Source organism: Triticum aestivum, chromosome 2B (genome assembly GCF_018294505.1).
Source record: "Triticum aestivum cultivar Chinese Spring chromosome 2B, IWGSC CS RefSeq v2.1, whole genome shotgun sequence".
NCBI lineage: Eukaryota > Viridiplantae > Streptophyta > Magnoliopsida > Poales > Poaceae > Triticum > Triticum aestivum.
The window spans coordinates 467,793,832-467,817,240 of record NC_057798.1 but is presented as its reverse complement, the minus strand read 5'-3'; the positions used below and the strand labels follow the sequence as shown (position 1 = coordinate 467,817,240).

At 44.9% G+C, this 23,409-nt stretch overlaps 1 protein-coding gene across 1 annotated transcript; it reads left to right on the top strand.

Annotated features, from left to right (window-relative positions):
* The first annotated feature begins 6,363 nt into the window (after positions 1-6,363).
* Positions 6,364-9,925, top strand: LOC123045496 (threonylcarbamoyladenosine tRNA methylthiotransferase). Its single transcript, XM_044468573.1, has 11 exons — positions 6,364-6,633; positions 6,747-6,785; positions 7,095-7,186; positions 7,455-7,704; positions 7,797-7,916; positions 8,008-8,083; positions 8,176-8,384; positions 8,603-8,711; positions 8,816-8,908; positions 8,991-9,151; positions 9,257-9,925. The coding sequence occupies exons 1-11, from the start codon at positions 6,469-6,471 to the stop codon at positions 9,815-9,817; spliced, it is 1,875 nt and encodes a 624-aa protein (XP_044324508.1). The 5' UTR covers positions 6,364-6,468; the 3' UTR covers positions 9,818-9,925.
* The last annotated feature ends 13,484 nt before the right edge of the window (positions 9,926-23,409 follow it).

Genomic DNA, 23,409 nt, shown 5'->3' with positions numbered 1-23,409 from the left:
ATGGGATTGGAGTGTGCAAACGCAATTGGAGACACGGATGTTTTTGGTGTGGTTCTGATAGGTGGTGCTATCGTACATCCACGTTGATGGAGACTTCCACCCACGAAGGGTCCATGAAGAAGCAACCTTGTCTATCCCACCATGTCCATTGTCCATGAAGGACTTGCCTCACTAGGGTAGATTTTCACGAAGTAGGCGATCTCCTTGCCCTTACAAACTCCTTGGTTCACTCCACAATCTTGTTGGAGGCTCCCAAGTGACACCTAACCAATCTAGGAGACACCACTCTCCAAAAGGTAATAGATGGTGTGTTGTTGATGAACTCCTTGCTCTTGTGCTTCAAATGATAGTCTCGCCAACACTCAACTCTCTCTCATAGGATTGGATTTGGTGGAAAGATGATTTGAGTGGAAAGCAACTTGGGGAAGGCTAGAGATCAAGATTCAAATGGTTGGATTGGAATATCTTGGTCTCAACACATGAGTAGGTGGTTCTCTCTCAGAAAATGAATGCTGGAAATGTAGGCACGTTCTGATGGCTTTCCTCACGAATGAGGAGAGGGTGGAGGGGTATATATAGCCTCCACACAAAATCTAACCGTTACACACAATTCACCAAATTTGGTGGGACCGAATCAGAAAACTCGATCGGACCGATTTAGTTCATAATGTGACCACGCATTTTCGGTGGGACCAATATGATCAATTCGATGGAACCAATGTGCAAGGGTTAGGGTAAAACCTCATCTCGGTTTGACCAATTACACAAACTCGGTTGGACCGATTTGGTAATAAGCAAAACAGAGAGTTGGTCAGGCAAACTCGATGTGACCGATTACATATTCTCGGTGAGACCGAAAATATTGCAATAGGCAATAGGGAGTTTCCAAGCCCATCTCAGTGAGACCGAGATCCCATCGGTGAGACCGAAGTGACTAGGGTTTCTGGCAGTGGCTATGTCAAATGAACTCGGTGGCGCCGGATGGATCAAATCGGTGGGGCCGAGTTTGACTTTTGGTTTGGGACATATTTGGATATGAGAAAGTAGTTGAGGTCTTTGGAGCATATCACTAAGCACTTTGAGCAAGCAAGCCATTAAGCAACACCTCATCCCCTTTTAATAGTATTAGCTTTCCTATAGGCTCAAGTGATCTTGGATCACTGAAATAGAAAATGTAGAGTCTTGAACTTTAGAGCTTGAGCCAATCTTTTGTCCTTTGCATTTTGAAGGGGGTTCACATCCTCTTGTCCATGCCACTCAACTGTTGGACTTATCTGAAATACACTAGATAAAAGTATCAGTCCAACAAGAGATATGTTGACATTAATTACCAAAATCACCCAAGGAGCACTTGTGCTTTCACTAAGTAGTTTTGGTGATTGATGACAATGCTTTTGCGGACTAACCGTGTGATTTGAGCATTTCAGATATCTCTTGTGTTGGCACAAGACGGTTCGATGCCCCTCAGAGCCTAGTGAAGATGACATTTTCCTTCGTTTCCTATTGGTGGATTTGAGTAGTAGGAAAGCCGTACTATTAAGAGGGGGTCCACTTCAGAAAGGTTAGGGTGGAATCATCATGTACACGTCCGTTCCTTTGCACCACCTTTCCCCTTGCCTCTTTGGAGCACCGATCTGTTATCCGTGTCTTTGCAAAATGAACGACTCCAAGTGGTAGTGTGTTGTGGCCTATGGTAGTACTGTCCAAGGGAGCAGTAGTACCGCAGAGGCTCACGGTAGTACCGTCGGAGGATGCGGTAGTACTGCACCCCCTTGTGGTAGTACCACTCCAAGGTCGCGGTAGTACCGTGACTTTTGGCCCAGTACTGCTACTCGCGTGGAAGTAGGGGCAGATGTAATTTTTTACATATGCGCCCCACGAGGTAGTACCGCTCCATGGCTGCGGTAGTACTGTGTCGGGTTTTTGCACCGATCTAAACTCAGTGAAGTAGTCACGGATGTACCGCAAGGGCGCACGGTAGTACCGCTCCTGCGGTTCTACCGCTTGCAGCGTCAACGCAAAAGGGGCTCCTCTGGTGTCTGCCGTGGGTGCGGTAGTACCGCTTGTCTGGTGCAGTAGTACCGCATGTCGCGGGCTGGTTAAGTGGATAACGGTTGGATTTGTCCCTTGACTATAAAAGGGGAGTCTTCTTCTTCGAGTTGACCACCTCTTCCACCTCTAAGCTCCATTGATGCTCTAAGCTCCATTTTCACCCGATCTCTCTCCCTAGCCAATCAAACTTGTTGATTCTCTAGGGATTGGTTGAGAAGGCCTCGATCTACACTTCCACCAAGAGAAATTTGATTCCCCCCACTAATCCCTTGCGAATCTTGTTACTCTTGGGTGTTTGAGCACCCTAGACGGTTGAGGTCACCGCGGAGCCATAGTCAATTGTGGTGAAGCTTCGTGGTGTCGTTGGGAGCCTCCAATTCAGTCATGGAGATTGCCCCAACCTTGTTTCTAAAGGTTCGGTCGCCGCCTCCAAGGGCACCAATAGTGGAATCACGACATCTCGCATTGTGTGAGGGTGTGAGGAGAATACGGTGGCCCTAGTGGCTTATTGGGGAGCATTGTGCCTCCACACCGCTCCAATGGAGACGTACTTTCCCTTAAAAGGAAGGAACTTCGGTAACGCATCCTCGTCTCCATCAGTTCCGCTTTTGGTTATCTCTCACCTTTACTTGTGCAAGCTATATTGTGTTATATTCCTTGCTTGCTTGTGTGCTTATTGTTGTTGCATCATATAGGTTGCTCAGCTGGTTTCATATCTAGACAACCTACTTTGATGCAAAGTTTAATTTGGTAAGGAAAAGCTAAAAAATGTTAGTTGCCTATTCACCCCCCCCCCTCTAGTCAACTATATCGATCCTTTCAAATGTAACATGCAATTTCAAAAAATTCCCTACGCTCACGCAAAATCTATCTAGGAGATGCATAGCAACGAGAGGGGGATAGTGTATCTACGTACCCTCGTAGATCGAAAGCGGAAGCGTTTGACAATGCGGTTGATGTAGTCAAACTTCTTCTCGTTCCGACCGATCAAGCACCGAACGTACGACACCTCCGATTTCTGCACATGTTCAACTCGATGAAGTCCCTCGAACTCTTGGTCCAGCAGAGTGTCGAGGAAGTAGATGAGTTCCGTCAGCACGACGGCGTGGTGACGGTGATGGTGAAGTTATCCGCGCAGGGCTTCGCCTAAGCACTACGAGAATATGACCGGAGGTGTAAACTATGGAGGGGGCGCCGCACACGGCTAACAATAGTTGATCTGTGTTCTAGGCGCTCCCTCCCCATGTATATATAGGTGGGAGGGGGAGGGGAACATCCTTGGGGCGGAATCCTACTTGGGGCCTAGTCCAATTCGCCCCTCTTACCATATTTTTCGGAGGGGGAAGGAAGGAGGAGAGAGGAGGGAAGGAAGGGGGGAGGCCGAATCCCTCCCCTTCCTTCTCTCTTCCCCTCTTTCCTTCCTCCTCTGGTTCGGCCCATATGGGGGGCGCAACAGCCCCTGTTGGCTGCCGCGTTTCCCTTCTTGGCCCATTAGGCCCATATCTTTGCCACGGGGTGCCCAGAACCCCTTCGGGTGACCCGATATGTACCCAGAACACTTCCAGTCTCCGAATACTATCGTCCTATATATCAATCTTTACCTCTCGACCATTTCAAGACTCCTCATCATGTCCGTGATCTCATCCGGGACTCCGAACAATATTCAGTCACCAAATGACATAACTGATATAATATAGAATCATCATCGAACGTTAAGCGTGCGGACCTTACGGGTTCGAGAACTATGTAGACATGACCTCTCCGGTCAATAACCAATAGCGGAATCTGGATGCTCATATTGGCTCCCACATATTCTACAAAGATCTTTATCGTTGAACCGTTATGACAACATACGTTATTCCCTTTGTCATCGATATGTTACTTGCCCGAGATTCGATCGTCGGTATCTTCATACCTAGTTCAATCTCGTAACCGGCAAGTCTCCTTACTCGTTCCGTAATACATCATCCTGTAACTAACTCATTAGTCACTTTGCTTGCAAGGCTTCTTACGATGTGTATTACCGAGAGGGCCCAGAGATACATCTCCGATATTCGGAGTGACAAATCCTAGTCTCGATCTATGCCAACCCAACAAACCCCTCCGGAGATACCTGTAGAGTATCTTTATAATCACCCAGTTACATTGTGACGTTTGTTAGCACACAAGGCATTCCTCCGGTATCCGGGAGTTGCATAATCTCATAGTCGAAGGAATATGTATTTGATATGAAGAAAGCAATAGCAATAAAACTGAACGATCATAATGCTAAGCTAATGAATGAGTCTTCTCCATCACATCATTCTCCTAATGATGTGATCCCGTTTATCAAATGGCAACACATGTCTATGGTTAGAAAACTTAACCATCTTTGATAAACGAGCTAGTCTAGTAGAGGCTTACTAGGGACACATTATTTTTTCTATGTATCCACACATGTATCAAGTTTTCAGTTAATACAATTCTAGCATGAGTAATAAATATTTATTATGAAATAAGGAAATATAAAATAACAACTTTATTATTGCCGCTAGGTATATCTGGCCATGGGCCGGGCCGGGCCTGAAAAAGCCCACGGCAGAAAACTGAGGCCCAGGACCTCCCAGGCCCTATCACTGGGCCTACTTTTCAATCCCAAGCCCGGCCCATCTGGTAAAAAGCCCTTAGGGCTTAGGGCCGTGGGCCGGGCCTCTTCCTTAAAATGCCAATATGCCAAGCCCAAGGCCGTACAGGCCCTACTGATGGGCTCAAAACTCAGGTCCAAGCTCGGCCCATGGGCAAGCCCATCGGGCCTAGGCCCTGGATTTTAGGGCCGGGCCTGAGATGGCCAGGACTACCTCTAGGGCATATTTCCTTCACGAGCCTCCACATGCGATGTCATAGGCGTGGGCTACAAGGTCAACAGTTGGGTACGTGCCCAGTCAGTACATCCAGCCGCCGTGTTGGAACTCCACGCAGTTGTTATCGGACGATCAGAGCCGCGCGCCCTTGAATCCTCCCTTGCTCTTGCCCATCGGTGGCATGGTGAGGAGGCGACAACGCCGGGGAAGAAGGCGACAACTCCGGGGAGGCGGTGGCGAGGAGGAGAGGCGATTGGGTGCAGCGGCGGCGTGGAGGATTTGGTGAAAAGGAAGCGTTGGGGGCGCGACTCGTCGGTTCAGTGGCCGACGCGCGGGGAGAGTGAGTGGATCCAACGGTAGTGGGGTGTGGATCTGCAGGCGACGCGGGTGTGAGGTTGCGTGTGGAAGACGACTTCTAAGCTGCGACTATGTTTCGTTTTGTTTGGCGATAACAATCGAAGTGTTATATATTTGCATCATTTCGTGCTACATTTTAGGTATGCATGTTTTTCTAAAAACATTTACCGTTGGGCAGTTGTTGTAGGCTTTTTTTGCCTCCTCGTGCCAAAAATGGCTCATTCCCAAAATTAGGTCTGTTATTGGAGATGCTTTAATATGATATACTAGTCGAATGTTCGTGCGTTGCCACACGAGGATATAAGAAATGACGATTTTACCGATCAAAGTAAGGCACTGCTTAATGTTTGATGTGCTTACTTTGGAATATGAAATGATCGATTTGGTTATAGCGATTGCATTATTTATTTAAGTGCACCACATAAGTGTTGTGAGATTCAGGTTTTACAAAATTATTTCCGATGGCAACTTTGAGAAATTACATCTAAAACTTTAGTGACAACTCCATTACTTTGACAATTCATTTTTTTGTATAAGACACAACATTTTCTTGGCGTTGCAGACAAAAGCCTTAGTGAAGCAATCTGTCACATGAACCGCAAAAAAAGCAATTTGTCACATGGCTTTTGTCGACATTTTTTTGAAAATACGGGAACAGTTTTTAAATTCATAAACATTTGGGAAGGTTTTCCGAATTCGTTGATATTTTGGGAAATACGAGAATAATTATCGAATCCATAAATATTTTTTAAAATTTGGAAACAATTTTTTAAATTCATGAACATTTTCTGAAATACGTTTTTTCTCAAATTCGTGACCATTTTTCAAATTTGTGAATGTTTTTCAAATTTAGAGTATTTTTTATCCTGAAATCATTTAAAAATTTATGGAAACTCTTTAAAATTCACGATAATTTTCTAAACTTCAGATTTTTTTATAAATCCGGAACTTTTGCTGACAAGCATATAAAAACAGAAAAGAAAACGAAAAAGGAAAACGCGAAAAAAAAACAGGGGCGCCACGCCCAACAACTTTCTTTTGACGGGCCCCCGATTCACAATAGGCCGGCCGAGGTCTCAGCATTTTGGATAAGCTAAAATTAGGAGGTTCCGAAGGCCCACTCGCTCGTCACCTCGTTCGGTTCGCCTCCGCCCACTGTCCCCGCAGAACCCTACTCAGCCACCGCCCGCGTCGACTGGACGCTACTCCGCCGCCGGGGATGGAGGACATCGAGGACGTGCTGGGACCGGCCGGATTTGCCGGCGGCGGAGCGCCTCCCGGGCTCCGCCTACCCCTCTCCACTGTCGCCGTCAAGCCCAAGCGCAGGTCGTACAAGCTCCTGCAGACGCAGGCCCAGCCCGATGCCCGGATCCCAGGCACGCAGGTATGCCGCCACCGCCATCGGCCGATCCTCTTACGACATGCGTGTTGACGTGTTGCCATCGTTTCATGCTTGATCTGATTTGCATCCTGATACTCGTGGTATTTGTGTTGCAGACGATATACGTCAAGACATTCGGGTGCTCACATAACCAGGCAAGCTTTCTCCGCATTACTCTTTGCTGTCACTTGTGCTGATTATTGTTTTTTTACGGAAGCTTCCCAACCACCTAGCTCATATGAACTGCTGTATGACTACTTAGCATGCTGTAATTTCTACAGTGTAAGTAACAATTCTTCAGGAGAGCTGACTGACAGTAATTGGTTGAACAGCTGATATGGCTTAAGTAGTGCTTAGTAGTACCTGGTTTGTGGATTTAGTGGCCTGTGACTGCTGCTAAATGCTAGACAGCTAATGTCTTTGCTAATGCTAATGTATAACCTCTGCTTTTCCCTTCTCTGCAGAGTGACAGTGAGTACATGTCGGGGCAGCTCTCGGCGTTTGGATATGCAATTACTGAAGAGCCCGAAGGAGCTGATTTGTGGCTAATTAACACGTATGCTTATACTTTCTTGTTTGGTTATTTCTGTATTTCAGCATGCTAGATGAACTGCTTTAACTTGGCTGGCAACTAAACTGATGCTGCTTCTATTTTCTTGTACTATCCATGAACTGTGTATTCTTGCCTTCTTGGTATCATATACATTTCTATTTGATTTTGAATTTTAATTTCCATGCTAATGTGTCTGGCCTGTGGTGCCTAATGGCGAAATGTGTAGCTGAGGTATACGGATAAATTTTGACATGTACTTTTGCCATTCCAGATGCACTGTGAAAAATCCAAGTCAATCTGCCATGTCAACTCTCATATCAAAATGCAAGACGGCAAACAAGCCACTGGTTGTAGCTGGCTGTGTGCCACAAGGAAGCCGGGATCTGAAGGAGCTTGAAGGTATTAGTATAATAGGAGTGCAGCAGATAGATCGGGTTGTTGAAGTAGTTGAGGAAACTTTAAAAGGGCATGAGGTTCGGTTGTTGAGTCGGAAAACACTGCCCTCACTTGATTTACCCAAGGTACAATTTATTCATCATGTGCATCAGTTGTATCTCACATATTGAAAGTTTTTATGTTAAACCCAACGACTGATAACAGCTACACTTTACAGGTTCGAAAGAATAAATTTATTGAGATCCTTCCAATAAATGTTGGGTGTCTAGGCGCTTGCACTTACTGCAAGACAAAGCATGCTCGTGGTCATCTTGGAAGCTATTCTATAGACAGCTTGGTTAGTGTACTGGAATATTTGTATCAGTGCACGAAAATATTGCTTCTCCTAATTTTTTTGAAGCAAATTATTTGTTTCCAATTCACCTTAGGTAGATCGTGTGAAAATTGTTGTCTCAGAAGGTGTTCGTGAGATATGGTTGAGCAGTGAAGATACTGGTGCTTATGGTAATTTCAGTGTCCAAATTGTTATAGATTTACGGAGTGTTACATATCATGTACTTCATTCTACTTTGCCTCTCTGATCTTGTTTTTTTTAGGTAGGGATATCGGTACAAATCTTCCGAATCTCTTAAATGCAATTGTTGCTGAGCTTCCTGCGGACAGAAGCACAATGCTTCGCATAGGGATGACAAATCCTCCTTTCATACTGGAGCATTTGAATGAGATAGCTAGTGTTTTGCGCCATCCTTGTGTTTATACTTTCCTTCATGTTCCTGTGCAATCAGGAAGTGATGCTGTTTTAAAGGTATGCTTGGAATTCTGACTTTATTTTTCAGTAGTACTCCCTCCCTTTACAAATATAAGATGTTCCAACTTTTTAGTGTGTTAATTCACTCATTTCAGCCAGTATGTATTCTATATTGAAATATCCAAAACATCTTATATTTGTGAACGAACGAATTTGTAGTAACCTATAGAGACAAGTTCATCATTTTTTACTATTTCTGTGTTTGCACATCTCAGGCGATGAACCGTGAATACACTGTCAGTGAGTTCAGAATGGTAGTTGATACTCTCTGTGAGCTTGTCCCGGGCATGCAAATTGCCACGGATATTATTTGTGGCTTTCCTGGTATGGTAGCAAGTTATTGGTTCAGCTATTCAGTCTCGTTTTCTTATTAGTTATAAATATCTTACATTCTATAGTTTGTTCTGAACTATATTATTCGGTTTCAGGCGAAACTGATGAAGATTTTGTTGAAACGGTTAACCTTATAAAAGAGTATCAGTTACCTCAAGTTCACATATCACAGTTTTATCCCAGACCAGGTATCTTGTTCTGCCAAATGCCATGTTATTAACTAATTATCAGTATTTTTTTCTTCAACTCAGCTGCAATGTTTTTTTGTAGGAACACCTGCTGCTAGGATGAAGAAAGTGCCTAGCATTGAAGTGAAAAAACGAAGCCGTGAGTTGACCTCAGTTTTTGAAGCTTTTTCACCATACGAAGGACTGAAAGGCAAAGTGGAGAGGATATGGATTACTGAAATAGCTACCGATGGTGTTCATTTGGTAAGTGTGATTGAAGCACCAATTGTCTATAATCAATATTGCTCATGCCAGATGCTAAATTTATAAGTAGACAAACATTTGCTTGTATGAACTTCTGTTGCACAGGTTGGACATACCAAAGGATATATCCAGGTCCTTGTCATTGCTCCAGATAGTATGCTAGGAACATCAGCTGATGCGAAGATCACATCTGTTGGAAGATGGTCTGTATTTGGTGAAGTGGTAGAAGGAACCGTTGCAATAAAGGAAGCATCGCCTCAACAAAATTCTGCTGAAGTGCAGGTAGAAAACAGGCCAAATCATGTGGAGGAAGCCGCTTGTTCTACCAACACCTGTGATTCCTGTGCATGCTCGGGTGCAGAAAGCACGGCACAACAATGTACACAGCGATGTGAAGGTCCATCTGATGCACCGACAAATTGTGGTGATGCTACTCGTCAGGAAACACCTCAATCTACGCTTGTCAGAAGAAATGTAGAGGGTGCAGGGAAAACAAGTGGAAGTGATACAGAAAAATCCAGAGGGGACGATCAGCAGATAAATGTGATTACCAGGAGAGCACTAAACATTGACAGGATTCTTTGGGGTGGTTTGGCCGTAAGCTTTGCCACAACAGTGGCCATACTTGTGCTGCTTACCTGCAAGATATTTTACACGTCCTCCTAAGGCTGGTGGTTATATCTGTAATTTTTGCCTCCATTTTGGTTTTTTTTTCATGTGGAACCCTTGTATTACCAACTTATGTTGCTGAAATACAAATTCTCCTTTATTCCATTTTGTATCCGAAGAGAAATGGAGTTCTTGTATTATCTGACAGTTTGTCAGTGTCTGAATAAGTTTTGAGTGTCTAAATAAGTGCCCCGCGTTTAAACCTGCCTGCAATGAAAAATGGAACGTCCTAGTTCAGCACAACTTTATACTGTATCCTAAGGGAAACTCCAACGAGGCTCACCAGATGGACACTTCAGGGCAGCTCCAATGAGCCTAACCAGATGGACGGTCGGCGGTCACCTCAATTATACGGACCGGTCCGGACTTCTGAAATCCCACAAGCCGGCATCAAACTGGGGGAGGTTTGAAGAGTCCAGATGTCTATCATGTTAGACTCTGACACCCTGGACCAACCCAAAACTCCTTCTCTTCATGTTGCATCCATGCCGGTCAGAGTGGACCTGACCGGACAACAACCTACCGACATTCATATTGGTTGACCGATCGTCCACCTACCCGTCATTCACACCAGCGCGATGACCAAGAAACCTACTCCGTCGCCTTGAAGCTTCGTTGGGCCAATGACCAGCTCCACAAAGTGGGGTTGGCGGTATTCGAGCACGTCGCCTTCATTCGAGCCGCCGCCGCTGCAGAAGACAAGTGGATCCCGTTCTCGCGTAGGATTGGGCCATTGACCGGCCCAAGACCTTCATCGAGTCGGACGCCTGTCGCCGGCGTCGGCTCAATGACTAGCTCCGTGAAGTGGGGTTGGTGGTGTCCGAGCACGCCGTCTTCATCTGAGCTACCGACGCTGCAAAAGACAAGCGACACAAGGCGGTGGAGGATGCGATGCGATGCATGTTGGGCCTTTCGCCATTGGCGCAATGATGAGGACAACGACTCGGACTACGGCACGGACGAGACGAAGATGCCTGTGGCCAAGGCGGCCTTACATACAAGGTCAACTTTTTTTAGAACGAAGACACAAGAAGCGTCCAACTCTAAATTAATAAAACCCACCAACAGGGAGCATCCAAGTTCAGAACAACACAGAAACAACCACGAGGCCGAAGCCGAAAGTCATAGAACATGCAGCCGGACGTAGCTTGATAAAGAAGAACTAGTAAAAGCCTAAACAGCCGGCATGAAGGAGTCCAACTCCAACAAAACATCCATGGGGATCAATGACGAGCAGCGATCTGAATAGCGTGGATCCTCTCCATGGCCTCCTCCATCCGCTCAGTGTCCCGCCATTTCCCCAACAGCCTCCAGGTTTGGGGGAACAAATGGCATTTGAAAATGATGTCAGCAGGATGCGAAGGAAACATGTGCTCGATAGTAATCTTGTTACAGGTGGTCCAAAGAGACCACAACAACGCCCCTAGGCAACGCCAAAGAACCCTAGTGAACCACTCCCATGTGCGCTGAGAATGGCGCGTAGCTCCCCACCGGAATGGGGGTTCCAGTTTTGCCCAAAGGCTTCACGGACCGCACTCCAAGCAAAACGGGCGAGGTGGCAATTGAAGAAGATGTGGTTGGCATCCTCATGAGCCCCACAGACCGCACATGAGCCGTCTGAAGGTCTGTTTTTCTCTTGCCCATGTTATTGGAAGACGGGAGCCGATCACGGAACATTTGCCACATGAACACCTTGATTCTGAGGGGGATAGCCACTTTCCATAGCCCCCTAGCTATGTCAAGTGTAGGGCCCTCCATTAACTTGGTGTAGAGCGACTTAACCGAAAACATCATGGAGCTTGTGAGAGACCAAGACACCATGTCGTGCTCGGTGTTCAGCACGGTTCCGGACAGCGTGAAGCAAAGCCCATCCCAGGATGCGCATTCCAGATCGGAGAGGGGAAGCATGAAAGAAATTGTTGGAGGGGCAACTCTTAGCGCGTCTGCCACTAAAATGTCGGTGTTCGGAGCTAGGCAGTAATAGAGACTGGTGGCTTTGCCACAGCGGTTCGGATCCGCACCAGGAGTCTAACCAAAAGCATGTCGATCTTTCGTTGTTAACACGAAACTGAGCTCCTAATGCAAAAGTCGGTTTGACCGCCTGGATCCCATTCCAGAAGGTCGAACCTTTGGCCTTGGAAGTAAGGAAGTTTCCATCGGGAAAGTATTTCGCCCTAAGGATCTCCGCCAGAGCCCTTGCTCGTTTTGCGAGAGTTTCCGCAACCATTTCGTCATAAGGGCCAAGTTCATGAGTTTGGAGTTTAGGATCCCCAGCCCTCCAACCTTTTTGTGTCGCCAGACCGCAGCTCACTTGACTAAGTGGTACTTCTTTTTGGTCCCGGTTCCTTCCCAAAAGAACTTATATGGTACATCCCTAGTTTGATTTAGGTTAAATTTCGTTTGAACTTGTTAAAATTCTTTCGTTTGGTTGTAAATACATTAAGATTTACCGAAAAAGGCTTTTGCCCCACTTTATAAATAAAGCAAACCACCGAGCACAACGTCAACAAGTTACACACAAAACACAACGCCACCGCAGGCAAGGTCCAACAAACACACACACGAACACTACCCAAGGTTCAGCTGTGGGCACAGCACAACAAGCCCGACAAAGAAAAGAGCACGCACAACACAAAAACGGCGGTGGCGACGCGAGGTAGAGGATCTAATCTGGCTCTAGTGGTGGTGGTGGTGGTGGGAGGGGGGAGCGGAGGAGCCAACCAAAGAGCCATCATGCGAAGCTGGGTGATGATGGAGGTGATGGCGTCTCTCTCCGTCAAAGCTGCAAGTAGCCAGACCATTTGAACAAAGCATCAGTAGCGCGACTAAGAGGGACATGCTGAATCACAAGTTTATTCCTAATAGTCTACAACGTCCAAGCTAGCACCCCGATGGCCAACCACCTAATGCGGCGTAACACGGGTGGTAATGCCTGAAGTTCGGCGAAGAGGGCGGGTAAGTTGGTGTGATCCCATCTACCACCCACCACCTCGCGGAGTCAGCTCCAGAGGAACTGCGCGGACGTACATGTGAAGAAGATATGGTTCGTATCCTCTTCAGGCCCGCAGAGCGGGCATCGCCCGTCACCAGGGCCGTTGCGCTTCAGGACCTCAACGCTGGACGGAAGGCGGCCGTGAATCCATTGCCATAAGAAAATCCTAATCTTCAAGGGGAGCCGAATCTCCCAGATGGTGGTGAGAGCCTCAGGGCCTAGCGAGGGGGCTATGGCATGGTATAGAGATTTAGAGGAGAATTGTCCAGATGGCTCTAGCCGCCACCTGGTGCGGTCCTCTCCAATCTCCAGATTCGGCTCATGCAAGGCGATGCAATCAAGTAGGTCTTGCCACACATCATTTTCGGCTGGTACAAACGGTCTCCGGAACGCGAGGTGCCCTAAGTCAATAAGGTCCATCGCAACAGAGATCCGCGGCTCTACCGCGATAGAGAATAGATCAGGGAAGCGCATCGCAAAGGGGGAGTTCCCAGCCCATCTATCAAACCAAAACAGTGTGGCGGTGCCCGATTCAACCGCAATCGAGGTCCCTATGCGGAGGATTGGGAGGAGCTGAATGATGGATTGCCAAAACTGGGATCCACCGGACCGCTGGCAGAAGGCGAGTGGCTGGCCACAGAGGTATTTCTGCTGGATGATGTGAAGCCACAAGCCACCCTCTCCATTCGCAATCCGCCACAGCCACTTCGTCAGGAGAGCTATGTTCATGCATTTGGAGGACATGATCCCGAGTCCGCCCTGATCGCGGGGCTTACAGATCTCCGACCACCAAACCATGTGGTACTTCTGCTTGTCACCCTCACCCGCCCAGAAGAAGCACCCCTGGACTGTGGCAATCTCATGGTGCAGGGTCTCCGGTAGACTGTAGAAGCTCATTGAATAGGAGCAGGCTGGAGAGGGATGAGTTAATGAGCATCGTCCGGGCGGCCTTAGATAACCAGCGGCCCTGCCAAGGTTCAATACGATGCTGAAGCTTCCCCACCGAGGGGCGTAGCTCGGCCACCGTAAGCCTCGTCTCGCTAATGGGGATCCCCAAATACGTCGTGGGGAAGGACCCAAGCTGGCATTTGAGGCGGTTCGCGATGCTTTGTCGTTCATCTTGGGAGTATCCCAATACCATCATCGGACTCTTGTCGAAGTTGATCCCGAGGCCAGACATCTTGAAAGTGCAATCATGCCCTAAATATTATTTTGATGTTGATGACAATATACTCATAGGGGACTAACAAAGTTTTTCAAGTATATCTTAGGCTTTAGTCCCCTCGGAATCAATTGTGTGTGTGGATTATGACTTCGGAAATGTTTAACCTCATCAGGAACAAAGAAACAAGACTATCTTTATGTTTATTATTGAGTATAGGATCCCACACTATTAAGAGGGGAACATGGGTTATTGCTAAAGTCTTTCTCAAACAACTACTTCAAAGTCAGTGTCTGATCTTCATCTCTGTCGGACGGACGGTACTCACTGGACGTCCGACCACTTCTATACAAAACCAAAACATCGGTCGTCCGGTGTGCACCAGATGTCCGGAAAATCCTATTCAGAGCCAAAACATCGGTCGTCCGGTCCTTGTCGGACGTCCGTTGTCTGCAGAGCCCTCGATCGTCCGATATTCTTTAGTTGTCCGGTACTTTCTCAATAGAGCCTAAACATCGGTCGTCCGGATCCTTCATTCGTCCGGTACCCACTATACCGTGCCAAAACATCGGACGTCCGGTCCCTGTCGGACGTCCAGTGTCTGTCAAGCCTTCGGTCGTCCGTTGTGCATCGAACGTCCGACGCTGCTGTGTTGTTTTGGGATCCAACAGACACTTATTGAGGCATACTATAAATATCTCTCTCCTATCCCATGAGAGGGTTGACCATTCACTTCAAGCATCCTCAAGAACACATATTCACTCTCTCTCTCTCTCTCTCTCTCTCTCTCTCACACACACACACACACACACACTCCAACACCAAACCTTAGATCCCTAAGGGATTTGAGAGCATTTGAGAGAAGTTGTCCACCCAAGTGATAGATCCACTCCTTCCCCTTCTTTGAACCAAAGGAATTCGTGATTTGAGCAAGTCTTGAGATTTTCCCATCGTTCTTATTACTCTTGGAGGTTGGAGACTCCTAGGCGGTAGGAGTCATTCAGAGAGGAATCGTTCTTTGATTACCCCCAGAAAGTTTGTGAGAGTTTGGAGACCACCCCAAGGTCTACCATTAGTGGTTGAGAAATGCCTTCGTGGTGTTTTCTCAAAGGGAGAATAGGGTGAGACTTCGTGGCGTTGGTGTGCCTTCGTGGTAACACCCACCTCTCTAACGGTGATGTAGCTTCCCTCCAAGGAAGTGAACATCGGCATACATCCTCGTCTCTCGGAGTTGCGGTTATCCCTAACCCTAACTCCCTACTTGTGGTTATTTGGCTCTTAGTATTTACTTATATCATAGTGTGCTTGCTTACTCTCCTACTTGAGTTACTTGTTTACCTTGATTAGCTCATAGCTTCACACTTGCAATTGTTAGGCTTAACTTCATATTCCGCATTATTGCCTAAAATTGCTAAGTAACAACTAAAATTTGTAATTGTACCTATTCACACCCCCTCTAGGTCCATCTCGATCCTTTCAATTGGTATCAGAGCCTCGTGCTCTATTCTTGTGGCTTAACCGCCCTAGAGTGAGATGAACCCTGATGGGACTCCCCTTGTTGCAGATCTGAAGAGTACGGGTGCGGCTTCCACGGAAGCCAAGTCCTTCACTTCAGAGGATCTGGAACGAGATCTTGCTAAGCAAAAGGAGGAGCATGATGCCTCTCTTGAGGCCTTGGTCCAAATGAGGATAGCCACACTAACCACGATGCTTGCACCACTTTCTGGTGGTGCGGCCCGGAGGCCAGCTGTGCCTGCTCCCTCACTTGGCCAACAACCTCCTAGTAATGAACACTCCAGTGTTCCTTGGCTTTATGCAAGACCTCAAATAGAGAAACCTAAGTATAACCCTCAAGTAAAACCTCCTTTGCTTGATGACACTACCGATTTTGCTTTGTGGAAAGTTGCTATGCAGGATCATCTTCGATATGGGAATGATGAGATGTTGGAGATCTTGGAGTATGGCTACCAAGCTGTTGACCCGAAGAATCTTACTCCAAGAGAGGTTTATGACAAGAATCTCAATGACACAACAACCATGTGCATAATAAGAGGTATGACTGACAAGCAAAGGAGACCATACATACATATCACAAGTGCTAAGGAATTATGGGATAGCATTGTGAGGACCAAGACCGGTACTTCCACTCTCCGGCTTGCTCAATATGAAATTGCCAAGGGTCAATTGCAAAACTTTTGTATGGAGAAAGATGAATCTCCCAAGCAACTACTTGAGCATCTCATGACTCTCACCGCCGACATTGAGTCATGTGAATGTGACAAGACTCAAGATGGATTCAACTTGACTAAGCGATTTCTCGTGGATAAGTTGCTTCATGCTCTTGCTCCATATCATCACCAAATGGTGTGGGACATAAGACAACACCATGGATTCAAGGAAATGACTCGAGATGACATCATATCCACTTTCCAACTATTTGAAGAGTCAAAGTCAAATGCCACAAAACATCTTGCCATGCATGGTACCTCAACATCAAAGATAAATCTTGCATTGAAGGCCAAGCATGTATGTGAAGAAGAACAAAGTGAAGAAGAAGAAGAAGATGATGATGATGATGAGGATGATGATGAGATTGACTCAGATGAGAGCTCGTCATATGAAGACATTGCTCTCTTTGTCAAGAAGTTTAGCGCGGGAAAATTCAAGGGAAGGTTCCAGAAGAAGAAAGTGAAGAAATGCTACAACTATGAAGAAACCAACCACTTCTCCAACGAGTGCCCTTATGAGAAGAGAGAAGATAAACCAAGGTTTCCCAAGACCTTTCCCAAGAAAAAGTTGCCAAATCCTTTCAACTCCAAGCTCAAGAAGAGAGATGGGAAAGCAATGGTCGCTCATGAAGAATCTGATCCGGATGATGTTAGTGGTGTTGCCGGAGTTGCTCAAGATTCTCAAAACACTTTGATGCTAGTGAACAAGAGTGGTGATGTGATCACCTACAACTTCATGAAAGACTACAAGGGCAACGCTCACAAGTGCCTAATGGCAAAGGCCGTGGTAGAAGATGGAGAGGACCAAAGCTCTCCTAACAAGGTCAAGGTAACCCCACGATCAAATCCTCCTCTTTTCACTCCTTCTACTCCTAGTGATGAGTATCTTGATGCGGAGGATAGTTATGAGGATGATGATATAGATGATCCTATGCTTGCTAAACTTAATAAGTCCATGTGCTCCCTCAAAGGAAAGAAGCTCACTATGTTTCATATGCTTATGGAGATGGTGAGTAAGCACACCATCACCATTAAGGAACTCGAAACCCTCGTCACCGAGGAAAAGGAAAAATATGAAATCCTTGAGCGGAAAGTCCAATATGAGGAAGCACGAAATGATGAACTATGCTTGAAAATTGGTGCAAACATTGATGTTCATGCTAAAGATCTTTCCTCCTTGAAAAAGGCTAATGACTCTTGTGAAGAGTTGATGAATGATAAATGTAAGCTTTTGAAGTCTCATGCTTCTCTATCTAAGGATTGTGAGCTCCTATCCGTGTCCCTCAAGACTAAGGAAGAAGAGCTAACCCTTCTTAGAAAGAGTTTTGAGACACTCAAGCTTACTTATCTTGAAACTCTAGCCAAGGCCTACTCTTCTTCTATTATCAATGTTGATGCTTGTACTACTAACTCTAGTAGTGATCTAGCATCTATTCTTGAGGAGAATCGCTTTCTCAAAGCTCAAATCGAGAAAGGTCTCATGACATGTGCTCAAGGACAAAAGAACCTTAATGAGGTGTTGAGCCAACACAATGAGGTGTTTGCCAAAGAGGGGCTCGGGTTTGACCCAAGCACAAGCAAGAAGAAGTCGTCCTCTCAAAAGTGCACCACCCCTCTAAAAGAAACATTTGTACGAGAAGGGCACAAGGAGAAATGTAAGGTTGTTAGTGGGAAGGCCAGAAGGGGCATGCCCACTCTCAACAAGACAAAAGGGTTCATGCCTACTAAGTATGGAGAAGTTTATGCAAAATTTGTTGGTCCTAAAAATGCATTCTGATTCTATGCTACTTGGGTTCCTAAGACCCTTGTGACTAACTTGAGAGGTCCCATTGCAAAATGGGTGCCTCTAACCAAGTCATAATTGTGTGTAGGTTGCCTTCTCCGGTGGAGTAAAATGGGTGATTGATAGTGGATGTACCAATCATATGACCGGAGATAGCAAATTGCTCTACGATTTCATGAAAGCTATTCAACCATTTATGAGCATTATGTTTGGTGGACGTTCAAAAGGACAGGAACTCGGGTTGGGCAAGGTGGCTATCACAGATGACATGTCTCTAGAAAATGTCATGCTTGTTCATTCTGTTAAATATCATTTGCTTTCTATTCGCCAATTGGCTTGTGTTGGTTATGATACACTCTTTGGACTAACGGATGTGAAAGTCTTTAAGAGAGATACTCTCGAAGTGAATTTTGTTGGAGAGTTGGATGGCAACCTTTACACGGTTGATTTCTCGAAAGAGAGCACATTCCATGCAACTTGTCTAATGGCCAAGGCCGACAAGGGGTGGCTATGGCATCGCCGGCTAGCCCATGTCGGCATGAGAAATCTTCAAGATCTCTTAAAGGGTAATCACATCCTTAGACTAACCAATGTCTCTTTTAAGAAAGATCATCTCTGTAGTGCATGCATAGCCGGGAAGCAACATCAATCAAAGCACCCACCCAAGAATATCGTGTCTACTTCAAGGCCTTTGGAGATCATTCATGTGGCATGGGTGTTTTTCCTCAAATCCAAGGATGAGACGAAGATCACCTTCATTGATTTTGCCAAGCAAGCACAAAGCAAGTTTGATAAAGACATCTTGGCAATAAGGAGTGATAATGGCTCTGAGTTCAAGAACTACACCTTGGAAGAATTTCTTAGTGATGAAGGGATTGAACATCAATATTCTGCTCCATACACTCCTCAACAAAATGGTGCAGCCGAAAGGAAGAACCGTACACTTGTGGAGATGGCAAGGTCCATGTTGGATGAATACAAGTCGCCACATAGTTTTTGGGCCAAGGCTATCAACACTGCATGTCATGCATCAAACCGGCTCTTCCTCCGCACTATATTGGAAAAGACTCCATATGAGCTCCTAACTAGGAACAAGCCGAATGTCATGTACTTTCGTGTATTTGGGTGCAAATGTTTCATCCTCAACAAAAGAGAACGGTTAGGAAAATTTCAATCCAAAACAATTGAGGGCATATTTGTTGGCTATGGATCAAACTCTCATGCCTATAGAGTCTACAATAAATCCACTAGATGTGTTGTAGAAACTTGTGATGTGGTGTTTGATGAACTTAATGGCTCCCATGGGGAGCAAGTTGATCTAAGTGATGTAGGTGAAGAAGATTCTTCTCAAGATATTTTGACCATGGGTGTTGGTGCACTTCTTCCATTGGAACAAGAACCTCATGATGATGAGGAAGAAGATGGAAGCTTCACACATCATCAAACCACTCCAACACCCATACCTCCTCAAGCTCCTACTACAGAACCAATGCTCGTTGTCCAAGTACAAGAAGATGTTCAAGTCCCTCTTCATGATAATATTCAAGAACAAGTTCATCATCAAGGGCAAGAACAAGAAGGTGCAATCATTGATAATGAACCTCAACAAATGCAATACGAAGAAGAAAATCATCCACCACACATTAATGATCCATATGTTGATGACGTGGATGATGGACACGAAGTTGAACCTCACGAAACCCTAACCTCTATCATGCCTCGAGTGGCCGGCCATGTTGATGTTGATAAAATTCTCACTGGCATATCGGAAGGTAGAGTCACTCATAAACAATTGACAAACTTTTGTGCTCACTTCTCGTTTGTGTCTAGTGTTGAGCCCCTTAAGGTACAACGAGCATTGATGGACAACGATTGGCTCATTGCTATGCAAGAAGAGTTGAACAGCTTTGAATGTAACCAAGTGTGGTCGTTAGTCAAGAGGCCAACTACGGAACACAATGTTATTGGAACAAAATGGATTTTCAAGAACAAGCAAGATGAGAATGGTATAATCATCTGCAAGAAGGCAAGGTTAGTGCTACCTCTTGAGCATGCGTTGGTTTTCCCTTGAAGAGGAAAGGGTGATGCAGCAGAGTCACGTAAGTATTTCCCTCAGTTTTGAGAACCAAGGTATCAATCCAATAGGAGACGACACACAAGTCACCTAGTACCTGCACAAACAATCAAGAACCTTGCAACCAACGCAATAAAGGGGTTGTCAATCCCTTCATGGCCAATCACAAAAGTGAGATTTGGTAGAGATAGTAAAGTAAATATTTTTGGTATTTTTGTTGTATAGATTGGAAAGTAAAGATTGCAAAATAGTAGATGAGATGCGATATAAATAAAAGAGATGTAACATAATAGGAAAGAGACCCGGGCGCCATATGTTTCACTAGTGGCTTCTCTCAAGATAGCATGTATTACGATGGGTGAACAAATTACTGCCGAGCAATTGATAGAAGAACGCATAATTATGAAGACATCTAAGGCAATGATCATGAACATAAGCATGACATCCGTGTCAAGTAGACCGAGACGATTCTGCATCTACTACTATTACTCCACACATCGACCGCTATCCAGCATGCATCTAGAGTATTAAGTTCATAAGAATGGAGTAACGCATTAAGCAAGATGACATGATGTAGAGGGATAAACTCAAGCAATATGATATAAACCCCATCTTTTTATCCTTGATGGCAACAATACAATACGTGCCTTGCTGCCCCTACTGCACCGGGAAAGGACACCGCAAGGTTGAACCCAAAGCTAAGCACTTCTCCAATTGCAAAAAAGATAAATCTAGTAGGCCAAACTAAACTGATAATTCGAAGAGACTTGCAAAGATATCAAATCATGCATATAACAACTCAGACAAGAACCAAATAATATTCATAGATAATCAAGTTCATAAATCCACAATTCATCGGATCTCGGCAAACACACCGTAAAAGAGTATTACATCGAATAGATCTCTAAGAACATCAAGGAGAACTTAGTATTGAGAATCAAAGAGAGAGAAGAAGCCATCTAGCTAATAACTATGGACCCGAAGGTCTGTGGTAAACTACTCACGCTTCATCGGAAAGGCAAGGGTGTTGATGTAGAACCCCTCTGTGACCGATTCCTCCTCCGGCAGATCGCTGGAAAAGGCCCCAAGATGGGATCTCACAGGTACCAAAGGTTGCGACATGGAAAAGTGTTTTTGTGGCTCCCCCTGATGTTTCTAGGGTATAAGAGTATATATAGGCGAAAGAAGTACGTCGGTGGAGCTACGAGGGGCCCACGAGGGTGGGGAGCGCGCCTACCCCCTGGGCGCACCCTCCTGCCTCGTGGCCTCCTCGTAGAGTCCCAGACTTCAGCTTCAAGTCTTCTGGATTGCTTTTGGTCCAAGAAAGATCCTCGCGAAGGTTTCGTTCCATTTGGTTTGATATTCCTTTTCTGTAAAACACTAAAATAGGCAAAAAAACATAAACTGGCACTGGGGCTCCGGCTAATAGGTTAGTCCCAAAAATAATATAAAAGAGCATATTAAAGCCCATTAAACATCCAAAACAGATAATATAATAGCATGGAACAATAAAAAATTATAGATACGTTGGAGACGTATCAAGCATCCCCAAGCTTAATTCCTGCTCGTCCTCGAGTAGGTAAATGATAAAAACAGAATTTTTGATGTGGAATGCTACCTAACATAATTATCAATGTAATTTATTTATTGTGGCATGAATGTTCAGATTTGAATGATTCAAGACAAAGGTTTAATATTGACATAAAAAATAATACTTCAAGCATACTAACAAAGTAATTATGTCTTCTAAAAGATAACATGGCCAAAGAAAGTTCATCCCTACAAAATCATATAGTTTGGCTATGCTCCATCTTCGTCACACAAAATGTTCAAGTCATGCACAACCCTGGTTTTAGCCAAGCAATTGTTTCATACTTTAGTATTCTCAAACTTTTTCAACTTTCACGCAATACATAGGTGGAATAGAATGGTGGTTGTGGAGAAGACAAAAAGGAGGAATATGGTCTCACATCAACTAGGCATATCAACGGGCTATGGAGATGTCCGTCAATAGATATTAATGTGAGTGAGTAGGCATTGCCATGCAACGGATGCACTAGAGCTATAAATGTATGACAACTCAACAAGAGAAACTAAGTGGGTGTGCATCCAACTTGCTTGCTCACTAAGACCTAGGGCATTTTGAGGAAGCCCATTATTGGAATATACAAGCCAAGTTCTATAACGAAAATTCCCACTAGTATATGAAAGTGACAAAATAAGAGACTCTCTATTATGAAGATCATGGTGCTACTTTGAAGCACAAGTGTGGAAAAAGGATAGTAGCATTGTCCCTTCTCTCTTTTTCTCTCTATTTTTTTGTTTGGCTTCTTTGGCCTCTTTTTTTTCATTAGCTTCTTTGGCCTCTTTTTTTTATTTCCTCACACGGGACAATGCTCTAATAATATGATCATCACACTTCTATTTATTTACAACTCAAGGATTACAACTCGATTCTTAGAACAAAATATGACTCTATATGTATGCCTTCGGCGGTGTACCGGGATGTGCAATGAATCAAGAGTGACATGTATGAAAAGATTATGGATGGTGGCTTTGCCACAAATACGATGTCAACAACATGATCATGCAAGGCAATATGACAATGATGGAGCGTGTCATAATACACGGAACGGTGGGAAGTTGCATGGCAATATATCTTGGAATGGCTATGGAAATTCCATAATAGGTAGGTATGGTGGCTGTTTTGAGGAAGGTAAATGGTGGGTTTATGTTACCGGCGGAAGTTGCACGGTACTAGAGAGGCTAGCAATGGTGGAAGGGGAGAGTGCGTATAATCCATGGACTCAACATTAGTCATAAAGAACTCACATACTTATTGCAAAAATCTACAAGTCATCAAAACCAAGCACTACGCGCATGCTCCTAGGGTAAGGGTTGGTAGGAGTTAACCATCGCGCGATCCCGACCTCCACACATTAGGAAGACAATCAAAGAAACACCTCATGCTTCAAATTTGTTACACAACGGTTATCATACGTGCATGCTACGGGACTTGCAGAACTCAACACAAGTATTTCTCAAATTCACAATTATTCTACTAGCATGACTCTAATATCACCATCCTCATATCTCAAAACAATCATCAAAAATCAAACTTCTCATAGTATTCAACGCACTTTTTACGAAAGTTTTTATTATATCCATCTTGTATTCCCATTATATTAGGACTAGTTTTATGACCAAAGCAAATTACCATGATGTTCTAAAAGGCTATCAAAATAATATAAGTGAAGCATGAGAGATCAATAATTTTTATAAAATAAAACCACCACCGTGCTCTAAAAAGATATAAGCGAAGCACTAGAGCAATTTTCTAGCTCAAAAGA